The sequence below is a fragment of the Cervus elaphus genome, chromosome 1 (assembly GCF_910594005.1).
Source record: "Cervus elaphus chromosome 1, mCerEla1.1, whole genome shotgun sequence".
Classification (NCBI taxonomy): domain Eukaryota; kingdom Metazoa; phylum Chordata; class Mammalia; order Artiodactyla; family Cervidae; genus Cervus; species Cervus elaphus.
In genome coordinates this window covers 20,845,899-20,860,899 of record NC_057815.1, presented here as the reverse complement: position 1 = coordinate 20,860,899, position 15,001 = coordinate 20,845,899, and the positions used below count along the sequence as shown (strand labels likewise).

The 15,001-nt window shown below is 38.6% G+C and overlaps 1 protein-coding gene across 1 annotated transcript; it reads right to left on the bottom strand.

Moving 5' to 3' along the window:
- Positions 1–6,630: 6,630 nt before the first annotated feature.
- On the bottom strand, positions 6,631–13,166 carry LOC122687839 (stromelysin-1-like). The gene is made up of 10 exons (XM_043893566.1): positions 12,830–13,166; positions 11,828–12,072; positions 11,583–11,731; positions 11,312–11,437; positions 10,733–10,897; positions 10,404–10,548; positions 9,362–9,495; positions 8,798–8,957; positions 7,961–8,064; positions 6,631–7,035 (listed from the first exon to the last, which is right to left on the bottom strand). The coding sequence occupies exons 1-10, from the start codon at positions 12,932–12,934 to the stop codon at positions 6,935–6,937; spliced, it is 1,434 nt and encodes a 477-aa protein (XP_043749501.1). The 5' UTR covers positions 12,935–13,166; the 3' UTR covers positions 6,631–6,934.
- Positions 13,167–15,001: the final 1,835 nt, after the last annotated feature.

Sequence of the window (15,001 nt, the reverse complement as noted above, 5' to 3'; positions counted from 1 at the left end):
GACTGTGGGGCTGCAGGTACTTAGGTACTGCTTAGCCCAACCACACCTACTGGGACCTTAGGAGGGTATGTCCAGAGAAGGGAAATGAACGGGGCAGACATCAGCATACGCCAGACAGAGGATACAGCAAACATAAGGGCTGAATGTAAAGGCTGGACGGGACAGAGAGCGTGGCGTGTAGAGGAGACCTCAAGTGGCTCCGTGGCTGGAGTCCGGCACTAGGGTGGGCCACGATGGGAGCTGGCATACAGACGCAAGCAGGGCTGAGACTGTGATGAACTTGGATGCCATGCTAAGGAGTTGAAGGAGATAAAAAGCCAAGGTCGCTCCCCTTCAGATCTTGACACATCTTACACCTTTTGTCTGGTGGGGACATCATCTTCCCTTCCCTTCATTCACTAAGTGCTTGCCCTGTGGGTTTCAGCTTAAATGTATCTCCTCTGAAATTCTCCCCTGATGTCCCCAAACTGGCTTAGTTGCTGTGTGTGTCCCCAGCTCTTTGGGCTTGGCCTGAGCAGTGCTTGGATTCCAGTCTGTTTTCCTGACTGCCCGTTCTTCTGTTCCACTAGAATATGAACAGGAATCTTATCTCTGTGTATCTTCATTCTTGGCACAGGGCCTGGCAATCTCAGACACGCAATCTGTTTAAGGAATGAATTCATCAGGGCATGAATGGGATAGAGATAAGTCAGACCACAGCAGCACCCATTTCCTGCTTGAAAGGTAAGCTTGGTTTTGCTTCTCAGGTAGACTAACTGGCTCTTTCTTGGTCTTTAGATCAGGCAGAATGAACGCTCTCCTACAGGTTCTCTGGGTTCAGCCCTGGGACTATGGATGAAAATTCTCTCCAGACACCTCCTTGCTCGCTATCCATTTCCTATGTGACCAATCTATATTCCTTTCCTTGTGTGATTCCACATTTCATCACCTTAATCCTTTGCCCTCTCTACTGGCTCCTCCCTGATTTCCTCCCTTGAACTGCTGAAACACCCCTCCTCACTCATCATCTGCTCATCCTTGGATCATCCAGGAGGATTCACATATTCTTGCCCCAAACTGTCCATGCCAACAACATATCCCACCCTCCTCTCTCTGTCAGACACACTTATATAAAAATAACAATTCACACCTGGACTCTCACAAGTAGCAAAGAAGAGGCAATCTGTAATGGCAGATTATGATACACTTGCTACCTTGCTTTGTTTCGTTATGACTCTGATGCTTCCAGTCAGAGTGGTGGAATATAAATTTATTGTTCATGTGTTCTTTAACTCAATATTGGAGTGCCCCAGGGCTTTTTTTTCTTTTCCTTTTTCTTTTTTTTTTTGAGGCCACTTCTCTTCTATATTCTTCCTCAACTCTTAAGCTCATCTTTACACCATCTATGTGGGACTTCTCTGGCAGCCCAGTGGTTAAGAATCTGCCTGCTGCAAGCTCGATCCCTGGCCTGGGAGGATTCCACACGCCGCAGGGCAACGAAGCCCCTCTGCCACAATCACTGAAGCCCACACACTCGAGAGTCCACGCACAAGAGGCGCCACCGCAGTGAGAAGCCCACACACCACAACTGGGGAGCAGCCCCTCGCTTCAACTAGAGGAAGCCTGTGTGCAGCACCAGAGACCCAGCACCACAAAAATATTAATTGATTTTTTTAATTAAAATTTTTAATTTAAAAATAAGTAAATAAAACAAAGAAATTTTAATAAAAAATGAAACCATCTCTGTGCTGATGACTCCCAAATTTACATTTCCAATCCAGAGCTTTTCCCTAAACTCCAGACTCACAAATCCAGCATCACTGTATGGTTGTAAGATAGACATCGCAAATACACAAGCCCCAGACTAAGCTTACAGTCTTCCCACCACAGCCTGCTCACACCTCAAGTGAGGGCGGCTCAACAGCATAGTCCTAAAAGAGTCAGGTCCTCCAAACTCCTCTTTTTTCCACACTTTACAGCCTCACACTTTCCACCCTACATCCTGCTGATTCTATTTGCAAATACATCTCAGATAACGTCTCCCCACTTCCACTGTTAACCGCCTGGTTGGAGGCACCACCCTCCGTTGATTAAAACAGTGCAATTGCCTCCTAACAGGTCTCTGTGCTTCTACATCTATGTTCCCGTACGATCTATTAATAATCTAACAGAGTATCCAGACACTTCTGACCTATTCTCTCCTATGGTTCTTCCATTTCACCCAAAACCGACCCGTATGACCCCGCAGGACTTTGTCCTGCCTCAACCCGCATCTCCCTGCCTTTCTCTTCTAGTCCTCCCACCCCCTCCCTCTGACTTCACTGCCGTCAGCAGCCCCCTTGATCTTCCTTGAACACTGAGCAGGGGGACCTCGGGCCTCTTCACCCCGGCTGTTCTCTCTGCCTAGAGTGCTCTTCCCAGCTCACCTGGCCGGCTCTCTTGCCCCCTTCATCTCTGTTCAGATATCACTTCTTCAGGGAGGCTCACGTTGTCTGTACTGTAGAGTTTACAGTGCACCTCATCACCACCCCAGTCCTCCTCACTTGAAATCCCCTTACCACATTCTCTTTTTTTTCTTTTTTCCAAAGCATGTATCTCCTTCTAACATACAATGTAGGGTATTTATAGTTCTTAAGTGTAGTTTCTTTTCTGCCTCTCTCATGCATGTAAGTTTTAAGAAGACAAAATCTTCATCTGTTTTGTTCCCTTATTCATCCAAATGTATCCACGCTTTTACCATGCTTAGCATACAGTGAGTACTTAGGAGCTATTGCCCAAAGAGTGAATGAATAAGGAAAGAAAGAAATGAATGTCTCCTATCCTGTCTGCTTTTTATGTTTATTTCCATACCAGCGGTATCACCCCAAAATTGTGAGCTCCAAAAGTGTTGGAAGCACTTCTGTCCTTTCTTAGTCAGAATTTTGACCTAGATTTCTGCCATCTGTAGTCTTGCGGTTGTGACTCTCCTCCCAAGTTTTTACTTGCTCATGAGGATGTAATTTGAATCTGATTAATCACAAAACTGACATGGACTGAAAGCACTGAGAAAAAGACATTTTCATTTGCTACAGAGTCAAATGGTAACATGTTAGGACTTCATGGAAAATGAAATTCAAAACAAGTTAATGTGCAGAAATGTTTAAAAGTTAAATTGTCTTCAGAATGTGTCAGGGAAATCAATTTGATGTTCTGTAACAGATCTGTATAAAATATTTTCATGCCTTTGACAATGTATCTGTGGTCTTATGTGTCACATGTTGTCCCATGTGTCACATGTTGTCCCATGTGTGAGAGTCCTCTTCAATGCTCTTTTATGAATCACCCATGCCCTTTCCTCTAGTATCAGATTTTGCAGTGATTTTTTAAAATCACTAATCTACAATTAGGATTAATCTATGACTCTCTTAAGGTAGCCAAATGCCTCATCATCTAATTAGTGATGTGCATGAATGGATGAGAGAGATTCCCACTGTCCCTTTCTACTATCCAGCAGAATCCTAATTGACAAGTCATTAAACATTCTTGAATTATGAATGAACTATTTATTAAAAACAAGCCATATTCCTGTACTCTTAGATGCATGTAAAATATTCTATTACCTGAGTTAATATTCCTTATTTAAATGGAAAAATATATAAAGCAGCACTTGTAGAAATTACTCAAGTTACAAACCTTTGACTTTTGGAAGTCTGTATTACATACCCATGCCTAGGTCCTCCAACCTCCCCTTTTGATCCAGCCAGCAATAAAGAGCCAGTTGCTTTCTTTATCTCTTTTCCAGCTCTTGACTTATTACCTCTGCCAGTCTTTCATTTGCTCCATCTCTTTTGTTTTTCATCACATGTATAGTCAGTCCATATCAATACAAAGAGTAGGGAGAAGCAGAGGGGGTCATACATAAGTTTGGCGTCAGACAAGATGGATTACATCTCTGGTTCAGCCATATATTATCAGCATGACCTTGAGGATATGGCTTATCCTCTCTGAGCAGCAATCCTTAGATTTGTAAAACTGATGCAATAATCTCTACCTCCCAAATAAGAGTTAAGTGAGGTGATGTATGTAAAGTATTTATTTCTGCATTAAAACAGGACAAATAATATATGTCAGACTTTCAGTTGGACTAGTTAATGTCTGAGAGCAGCTTTATTTTTGCATGCCAATCAAATAATAGGAATAATAGGAAAATATTTAAAATCACCTACTGATACACTGAATACTGAAAATAGTATACTGATGCCTACAATTTTATTTGATTTATTTACTATTATTTATTTACCATTTTTCTACCATTTTTCCCAATGTTACAATGAATATCCTTGAATACATTTGCATATCTGATGAAAAGTTTAACCTTCAAAGTCTGAGCAGAGATGGAGGGGTAGGGAAACTATTGTTTATATTCTCCACCACGTGGGCCATTTGGATATTCATGACAACAACAAATTACACATTACTGAATTATCATTTAATGTAATAGTTTTATTTACTTTAAATATATTTTTATTTTTTATTATTTTATATTTAAATTTTATTTCTTTGATGCATGCATTTATTTAATCACTAATTTAGTGACCAATAGGAAGCTGAATAAATAAATCACATATTTATCTCACAGAGTGTAGTCATGAAAAAGTGAAGCAAATTCTGCATGTACGGATGTGGAATGGTTGCCAGGCTATAGTAAGTGAAAATAGTAAATGGCAGAGCAGTGTGAGTTTATATGCCCCATTTTAACTTAGGGTGTCTCTGGTGGCTCAGACAGTAAAGAATCTGCCTGCAATACAGGAGATCTGGTTTGGGATGATCCCCTGGAGAAGGGAATTGCTACCCAATACAGTATTCTTGCCTGGAGAAGCCCATGGGCAGAAGAGCCTGGCAGACTATGGTCCATGGGTTAGCAAAGACTTGGATACAACTGGGCAGCTAACACACACACACTCTTTAACTTATAAAGATAATATTATTGCTTGTATATGTATAAAATAGTTCTGAAAGGATTCCTAAAATTCTAGTTTGTTGCCTCTGAAAAAAGGAACTAGATAGTGATGATAAATGTGTGAGGAAAATTAATTTTTCATTGCATGATTTTTACCTTTCAAATTCATGCTGTGGCTGCATAGTATCTATCAAAAAATAAACCAAGTAAATTTAGTTAACTTTTAAGATAAAGACATGTTCAATCCTTGGCAAAATATTGTTATTTATTAAGATTACATCATAAAAATCTTTCATTTGGTATCTCTTGCACTCTAAGACTAATCAAATGCTGAAAAATCCCACATATTTGTATCTTTTCTCTTTTTTAAAAAGAAAATTTAGGTATAATTGACATACAGCATTGTATTAGCTTTAGGTGTACAATATAATGATTTGGTATGTGAATACAATGCAAAATGTTTACCACAGTAAGTTTAGTTAACATTTATCACCAAACATGATCACTATATCTTCTCTTTTGAGTTCTAAACTCATTTATTTCATGGTATTACTTGAAATTCTCTCAGACATTTCAAAAATTAGCAAAACTGAGCAATTCTTCCTAACTATTGCCCTTTCCTCACAAAACTGCTTCTTTCCAGTTCTTCCCCCATCAATCCGTAGGCTCAACGAAGCTATCTGGGCCACTTTTGTCTGTTAAATAAGCTCCATATCTAAGCCATCACAGAGTTCTGTTGTTGACCATATACATATTCATATGCCCATCTGATTCACCCCTGTGACTGCTTTAGTCCAAACCATCTTCTCAGCTAGTTTTCACGTCTTCTTTCAGAACCTTCTCCAATGCCATTTTCCAAAACATCTAAAACCACCCAGCTTAAAGGAGTTCCTCTGTTTTTCTGTCAAAGAAGGCTAGTTTCTCCTTTATAACTCTTACTAAAATTACAGTTGCACGCCCATGTTTGTCACTCTTTGCAGATAGTCTTTCTTGCTGGATTATAATCTCAGTGAGGCAGGGATGGTGTCCATTTCCTCAGGCTCCCATGCCCACAGCCTAGCACAATACCTGAAACATGGAATGCTATTAATAAATTATTCTCAAATGAGTTAATAAGTTATAGCATGAATGAGCTCTTATGTGTAGCCGATACTGTGCTACATGTATTACTTAGGAGTGGCAAACAGTTTTTAGGATAAGTGTTTGTCCATGGGAGCTTACGGGAGCATGGACAGATACAAAATGAGGGTATATACAAAATACAGGAGGGTATTTTCATAGGTGAATAGAGGCGATCTGAGCACAATTATTTACTTAGGCAGGGAAAGGAACGTCATTGATGGAATATATAAGTAAAAGGAGAAGATAAAGAACAGGTTTATTTCCCCACCAGAAAAAAATAGGTGTAAACTAGGTGATTTGCTTTAATTATAGGATTCTGCTTCACAACTTTTTTCAGAGCCTACCCTGTACAGTGACAGCTCCCCTAGATCTTTCTCCTTAGGTGTGTCAGGAACACATACGATGCCTGGTTGGTGGAAATAGCATCCCTTTGGTAGGGCACCTGGGGAGGGGAAATGGCAGATTGTTTGCCCATTCTGAGGCCCCAGCCGTGGAGACCCTGATCCTGTACTTCCAGTCCACTGATCAGTCCACAATACACCCAAGATCATGAGGAAAGTGCATTCATTGAAACAAACAACACGATAAAGTAGCCGAAAAATTCTCTTTATTAAATAATAAGCAAATAGTCTATATACAGTCGCTTGCCTGTTGCAGAGTGCTAACCCTGTTCCCTTATCCCATGGAAGGCTGATGCGGTGACCAGAGCACACATGCACAGCCCATTTGAATGCCCTCTGATACGTGAGGCTAGTGGGCAAGACACACAGCTCACACTCTCGGTCTCCGTCTGCACACACAGGAGAACACGAGCCATTTCACTTCATGGAGACTTAGGTGAAGAGTTATCAGGTTAACTTAAAATGCCCATGTTGTGCCTTCTAAACATCTCTCCTAACAATTCAACCAGCTGTTACTCTTCAACACATGTGTCACTTTCTTTGCATTTGGGTCAAATTCAAACTGCGAAGATCCTTTGAAGAAATAGTAAAATCCTGCAAATGCAGACAGGGGAAATAATGAGATAGTTTTCTTCAAGTAAATAAATTTGGCAACACACAAAACTCAGAATAACAGATACCTAAAAGTAGAAAGTGTTTATAGAGATTAACTATGTGCCAGGAACTATGGTAGGCATTTTGCATGACTGTTATTTTCATTTCTTTCTGTAAAAATCCTATGAGGCACATATATCTAACTCCATTTTACACATGAGGAAGTTGAGATTCAGACAAATTTAGATGCCTGCCCAAGGTCACTCAACAAGGAAAGGATGGGAACAGCACCCACTCTAGCTCCGTCTGACAACAGAACCAGGCTCTGGGTTATTAGGTTATTTTGCTTGAAATCAGATAAAATTCTCTGCATCTTCAGAAACTGTGCATCTTTACACTTTTCCTTCCGAATACTCCTCCTCCCTTTCCTGACAAAGAAGCCTGATTCTTTGGCCTCAGAGAATCTCAGGGACTCTTTCAGACCCAGATGATCCTTTATGACTCTGCCATTCTGGTGCTCAGGTTACCTATCAACAAAGATCATCTATCCCTCCACCCTTCTATACCTGAAGGGGAAAAATTTATTTCTTTTTTTTTTTAAACTTTGGGCTCATAGAAAGTTAAATATTGGCAACTGACTGACTACTCAGAAAAGACAGAGAAACTCTCCATGGGAATTAGCAGTGGGATGGAGAAGCCAGCTGGCCAGTGTTGAACTTGGCCACACTACTTGAGGGGGTTTTTATACAGCTTATTCTATGAAGTAGTCATACAATTGATATGAAATTTGTAAGCTGAAATTTAGGGTTGGGAGGAGAAACCTGGTTAAAGAAAACTGTTATTAAACACTTCAACTTTCCTCTTTCTTCCGGCACTATGGAATGTTTCAAGTGCCCCACTGCCAACAAAAGGAGTGTCCTCTTACCAAATATTGGAAAAACAGCATCCACCTCTGGTTCAACCCCTGGAAAATCTTCCACTATTTGCTTGGGAAAACCTGGTTCCATGGATTGTCTCTTCTCATCAAATCTGCCCCAAGTAAAAGAAACAAAACTCAGCACTGCACAGAGGCCGTGTTATCAAAACCGGTAAATCATGTCAGGGTTAACGTGGAATTCTAGTCAACTTTCCAAGATTTGCAAATAAATGTCAGACATGTTTAGTGCTACAGAAATGTGTGACTTTAATGGTACTGCAAACTTGGCTCTTAAAACTATATCTCTACCAGAAATAGGCAACATCTTGATCTAGCAGATGCTATTTGCTACCATATTTCTTAGGTCTGGACAGAAAGAACCTTAATCATCCTTCTATCACAAAGATGTGAACACAAAGTGAATTCAATCATTCATTTCAAATACAAATTTCGAGTTTTCTATCATATATGGTTCATATATGTTGTCACTGGGGCTTCCCAGATGGCTCAGCAGTGAAGAATCCTCCTACCAATTCAGGAGACACAAGGTTCGATCCCTGGGTCAGGAAGATCCCTTGGAGGGGGAAATGGCAACCCACTCCAGTATTCTTGCCTGGGAAATCATGCACAGGGGGGCCTGGGGGGCTATAGCCCATGGGGTCGCAAAGGGTTGAGCATGACTGGGGGGGCTGAGTGCACACACGGGGACTCCCCGCAGCTGTCTAGAGCACCCGCTGTTCCTCCCGTGGGGGACGAAGGTCTAAGAGGAAGGCAGGCGACTTCCTTGGAGAAAGAAGATTATTTCCCTAACTAGGATCATACAAAGTTATTACAAGCAAATCTTACCTCCAGTATTTGTCCTCTACAAAGAAGTATGTTTTCTTCTTTTCCTTGTCAGAAAAGGCTGCGTCTATTTTCCTTACTGTTGAAGGAAGGCCCAGGGTATGGATGCCTCTTGGGTAACCTGCTTGCATCTCGTTTCCTCTGATGGCCCAGAACTGATTTCCTGTTTTTATGGGAAACAAAACCCAATCACATTGAATCTGTAACAAGGAAGTCGTTGGTTTTGGAAATACTTCTTAGCACCTTTGATTTTCATAGTAGAAAAAGAAGCCAGAATTTTAGATTTAGCAGCCCCAAATAGACATTAAACAAAACCTTGTAGGTTGAATGAATGAACACAGTTGTAAATTCCAAATGAGGGAATTTACAACTGGGCTATTTCTATTTTTGTGTTCATTTCATCATCTATAAAAGATAAGTAAAATAATGCCAGTCTCAATTACAGCTTCGTTACATTTAAGCAATAAAGCAGACAAAATTTGTTGTAGAAAAAATTAAAGTCTTAATCAATTTTCCAGTGAGAAGCTTTATTTCAGCAAGTTAAAGAAACTGTTACATAATAATTACCTTTAAAAATGAAAACCGTGTCTTTGCTAGTAACTTCATACGCGGCATCTATGTCTGAAGGAAGAGATGGCCAGAATGAAGAGATCAAAAGAAATTCAGGTTCAAGTGTCCTGAAGGATTTCCGCCAAAAATGTCTGAAATACATGCAAAAAAAAAATGAAAATTGAAAAAAGTCTTTCACCTTTTAGCATATTTCCCTCACTCTCCTTCCTCACCCATTTCCCTCCATTCCCACATCCTCTAGGATCAATGACAGACAGAAATCAGGTATGTTGCCATTAAGGAAAAATCTTTCCTTTTTTTTCCCCAGAAGACTGCACTGGACCTGTTGGCATAGGATTCCAGAATAATGTCTCTGTGAAAGGGAAGTTATCCTATAATGCAAATTAACCAATTGATTATAAGCTTTAAACACCTACAATACTGTTTTGCACGAATTGTAGGTGTATATATATATATAACACCATCATTTATATTTTCAAAAAGAAAGGGAGATGTGTACATAACTGTACGTACATGTAAGTATATTTTTATACATACACGGAATAATTCTGGAAGGATATTTAAGCACTCATCACTATGGATGGAGATAGGGAGAACTGAGAAACTGAATCAGTGATGTGATGATGACTTCTTTTAACTTTCTACTTGTGCAGTTTTATCATGTGCATATTTATCCAGCAGTGACTAAATTAACTGATTAAATGTAATAGTGTCCTGGTATAATTTTTAAAGGAAATAAAGATAAAATTCAGATTCTAAAGTTTTACTTGTGACTTTTCAAAAGTGACCATTACTTAATAATATTTGGGAATGACAATTACAGGATAAAAATCAAATCATCCTAAGTCTTTGAAAATGAACTTGACAGTTTTAGGAAAATGTGGAAAGTGGAACATCAGAATAATTTCAAGTCTCAGAGCATAATTGTTTTGTTTTAAATGTTTAAAAATCTCTATCAAGTTTCTATTTGTTTTCCTCTCTAGGCATTGTATTGATACATCAGAAGAACAGATGGGAATGTAAAGCTTTCTGGACTGACCTGCCTTTAAAGAACAGGATTTCTCCCCTCAGTGTACTGATTGCGTCGAAGGATAAGGCAGGATCACATGCGGCTGGGGTCCCGGCTTCGGGAGGCACCGATTCCGTGGGCACCGCGGGGTCATTAGGGGAAACTGGGGGAGACCCTAAAGAGGACAGAGGTGAGGATGCAAACATCAGCAGGAAATGATGCTTCTGTCACTGTGTATGCTTTCCACACGTTCTCAAAGTGCCTCAAGTTAAATTACAAATGCTTTATGCAGCATTTGGAAGCTTTCCTGAAGACCATCATTGCAAAGCTACCACGTCTAATTTTCCAGCATCACTTACCATACAGGAACTGAATGCCGTTGACATCATCTTGAGAAAGGCGGAACCGAGACAGGTCTGTGAGCGGGTCGTAGACGGGGTACATCAAAGCTTCACGGTGGGTTGAGTGTTGGAGGCCCAGGGAATGGCCAAGTTCATGGGCAGCAACAAGGAATAAATTGATCCCTATTTAAGAAATCATAGATAACAGTTACTTATTCCTTAAATACACATACATTATACAGGTCAGCTGTGTATTATGTTCATTTAGTCAGCTATTATACTCGTTTATTTCCTGGAACCACACAGTACCTTTGTTGCCCCCTCGCCACCTTTTTTTTTTTCTTTTGGTTAATTGGTCAATTGACTGATTACACTTAATGGAAAGTCAAGTGTTTTTCAAGGCTCATTCTTGAAATCAGTCTTTGAGACAAAGTATCCAGCCATTTCCAATTACTCCCATCTCCAGTCTGCCTCTGCTGATTCTTGTTCCACTGGGAATCTGTTACACTCCATTTCCTCAATATTCTCAGTTATTAAGATTTCTCCAAGTTAAAACAAAAATCTCACCAAAATCATTCTGAGAGATGTATCACTAACCTGATGTATCCTTTGTCCATTGTTCATCATCATCAAAGTGAGCATCTCCATAAAACCCTGATCCAGGTGGATACGCATGAGCCAAAACTTTTCCAGGTCCATCAAAAGGCAAAAAGTCCCCATGTTCTAAGAAAGAGAAAAAAATTTATTGGATGATCAATAATTAGGATCTCTTTGGAATCTTTTCTAATGAAACCAACACTAGATAAAATTTTGTGTGGGTTTTTTCCCCCTTGTTTCTGTTTTGTTTTTGTTGTTTTTTTTTTTTTACCTCTAACTGCAAATATGATCATTATGTCAGCTTCTCCTTCATAAATCCTGGAGAATGTAAGTGGAGTCACCTCCTCCCAGACTGTCAGAGCTTTTTCAATGGCAGAATCAACAGCATCTCTGGGTAAATCCTTTGTGTAATTCACAATTCTGTATGGAAAAAAAAAATAATAAAGATACTATTTCTCCTGTGATAGTAATTTATAAAATCTCAATAGTATGTCAAAATCTCTTTGGACCCATTACCTATAGGTGAGGTGAGTTTTCCTCCACTTGGGCATACCAGGAAAGGTGCTGAAGGAGCCGACGTCAGGAATCCCACATCGGGGCTTGCGTATCACCTCCAGAGTGTCAGAGTCCAGCTTTCCTGTCACCTCCAACCCCAGAAACTTCTGCATCTCTTGAATCTTTTTAACTACTGGACTACTGTCCTTTCTTCTAACAAACTGTTTCGTATCCTTCGCAAGATTGTAGTAGTTTTCTAGATATTGCTAATGGAAAATAAGTATAGTTTTAGGTCATTCTTATGATTTTTAGTAGTTTACAGTAAATTTGTGCAGTTGCTCAGTTAATCTATTTGAAATAGTCTTCTAGCTTCCTGAAATAAAAGTCAATGTCATGTTTAATTCTTCAATTACAGACTCTTCTTCACTTTTGCTTTATCTTTGTAATCTCTGCAGCTTATTTTACTGCCAGAGTAATGAAAATTGCCATGAACTGGAAAATCAAGGTAAGTATTAGGGAACTTAAAGGAGTTAAACAAAACCATCAAACTTCCTTGTGTGTATTTGTCTATTTCAGCTACATTTATTTAATTTTCCACTTTATGCCTCTCATAAGGAGCTGGCTTAAGAAAAACTTAGAACAATCTCTGTGTCTAAACATGACAGCAGCAATAAAAATATCCAGCTAACCTTATATTGGATTAAAATACCTACAGAAGTTTCAAAATAAGACACATTTCATACACTCTCCGCTTGTTATTCATGTATCTTAAACAATGCTGCTACTAAGGTGGTTTTGATCTTAGGAAAATACCTACTATCTCTGGCTTTTGTTCCTTCCAATATAAAAAGAGAAGCCCAGATGAGTGATGCTGAAACCCTTTCCATGTGCAACACTATATAACTCTGCCCTTGAACTTCGTACATAGTAAGTTCCAACAATTCTGTGTGAGTTTTATAAATAGAAAGCAGAGAGAGTTTGCCCACTGGGCCATCAGGGGATGTGACTGTCTCCCTTAATTACCTGGACAAGCTCCATGCTGTCTTCCTTGTCCTTTGCAGCTCTGTCCAGAGGATAAGCTGAGCACACTGCCACACATAGCAACAGCAGAATCGGAAGATTTCTCATTTCCACTGACTTTTCTCAGCTCGATGTTGTCTTAATGGCTTGCTCTCTGTCTATCTTCTCCTAGGTCCACGGTCTAGAGTCCGATTTTTATAAGTTGACAGTGTTTGTTTAGATCACCCGCAGCTTGACTCATGATTGCTTTCTTCCAAACAGCAACAGGACCGTTTCCAAAAATTCTGAATCCAGAGTGGTATGATACAACCTACTTTACTAATTTCTCCCAACGTTTCCAATTTTGCAAGTCAAAAGAGTGATTAATATCCAGGAAATGCTTCCTGTCTTGGTAAGAAGAAAACTGGGGCATTTTTTTTTTTTTAAATTCTGGAAAAAAATGACTGGAATTTACTAGACAGTTTACATTTGTGGGTTTGAAAGAAGTAAGTTAACCTGGTAAAAAGTCAGAATTCTGTAGAACTTTTACATGCAGTTTTAAGAAAAATGTATTTAAAATCAAATGTGATAAGAGGTAAGTAAACACAAAGCTGAATATATATAGCCAGAGTCTATACTGTTAAATTCTGTAAAAACAGAAGAAATACACTCTAGAATAAAATTGAAAGGGAAATTCACTTTTTGAGCCTTTGATCTGCAATACCTAAATCTGATTGAAACTTCGATTTAAAAGCAGGCAGTTAGTCCAGGTAGGACTCTATCTGATAACTTTTCACTTTTGTCTTCCTATTTATCATGCTTCTCCATGACTAATCAGACAGGCTAGCACATGATCCTTACTACCTCCAACTGATATAATCATTCTTCTAGCTATTCACTTGTTTCTCAAGTGTCACAGTTTTAAATGTTTCAGAATAAACAAATTAAGATTGTAAATTTGAAAATAACATTTAGAGGAAAAATATAGAAAAAGTGACCAAATTAGCTGGGAAGGTTGAAAGAAGGAAAAAAAGAGTATAATCTACCGGAGGAAATGATCACTGCATAACTAATTTTATAAGAAGTAAAGAAATTGTACAGGAATTATGAAGAAGGAAAGATATTTGCTTGAGAGAAAGCCTAGGATAAAGCCACAAATAAGTGAAGACTGAAATGTTTGGATATAGAGAAAAATCCAGGAACAGGATAAACAACCATACAGACTCAAGAAAGTTTTGCATCTCTGAAAAAATGGCAAAGGGTTAACTTTTTATTGAAGTAAAAAGATGTGAACGTGAGTAGTGAAAAATGAAGTTGAGGGAAGATAGGTTGAAGCTTCTTTGTGGAATGTCTAATTAGTGACTAAGATGTTTATTTATTTTATTTTAGATGTTTACTTGATTTTGTTGTTGATGGAAATCCATGTTTCTACAAAATACTTTAAATTTTTTAAATTTCAATAAAATTTTGTATTTTTACTGTAGAAAATTTAAAATACATAAAAATGTAGAGGAAATTAAATTATTTATGGTCAAGCTACTAGAAGAAAAAATACTATTAGCACTTTACAGTACTTTTTTCTGATTTTTAATAATTGTGTATTCTGTTTTATATCATGCTCATTTGTGGACACTTTATAAAATTTTATCTATTTTTTCTGTGAATTTGAATGTCATCAGCCAAAAGGAAGTACTAATAAGGCGAAGTATTTCTTCTTCACCTTGTAAAAATAAAACATGTTGCTTACAGGTTTTTTAAAATGTACATTTTCCATAGTTGAAATCAGATCATGTATATTATTTTTCATGTCTAATTTCCATAGAAACATTCAAACATATTGGTTGAAAGGTGAACTAGAGCAGAAAAGGAAGTTGGGAACAGATAATATCTGCAAGTGGGGTGACTATCTTTTTCATTTATAGAAGCCTAAGGACTCAGATCACTCAATAAGAGTAGTAAATGTGTTGAAATCCGTCTTTCAAATTCCTTGGAAATGACAAAGACTTTTATGTGGCTTCAGGCAACTTGATTTTAGAGAAGGAAGGAGAGCATTTTGTAATATGCTTGGTGTAACAATTGAATCGTGCACACAAAAAATAAAAATTTGGGGGGTACTCCAATAGGATGTGTATTTAATCTGATTATAGGATACAAAATACTGCTTGTAAAACACTTTTTCTCGTATGATGATTAGAG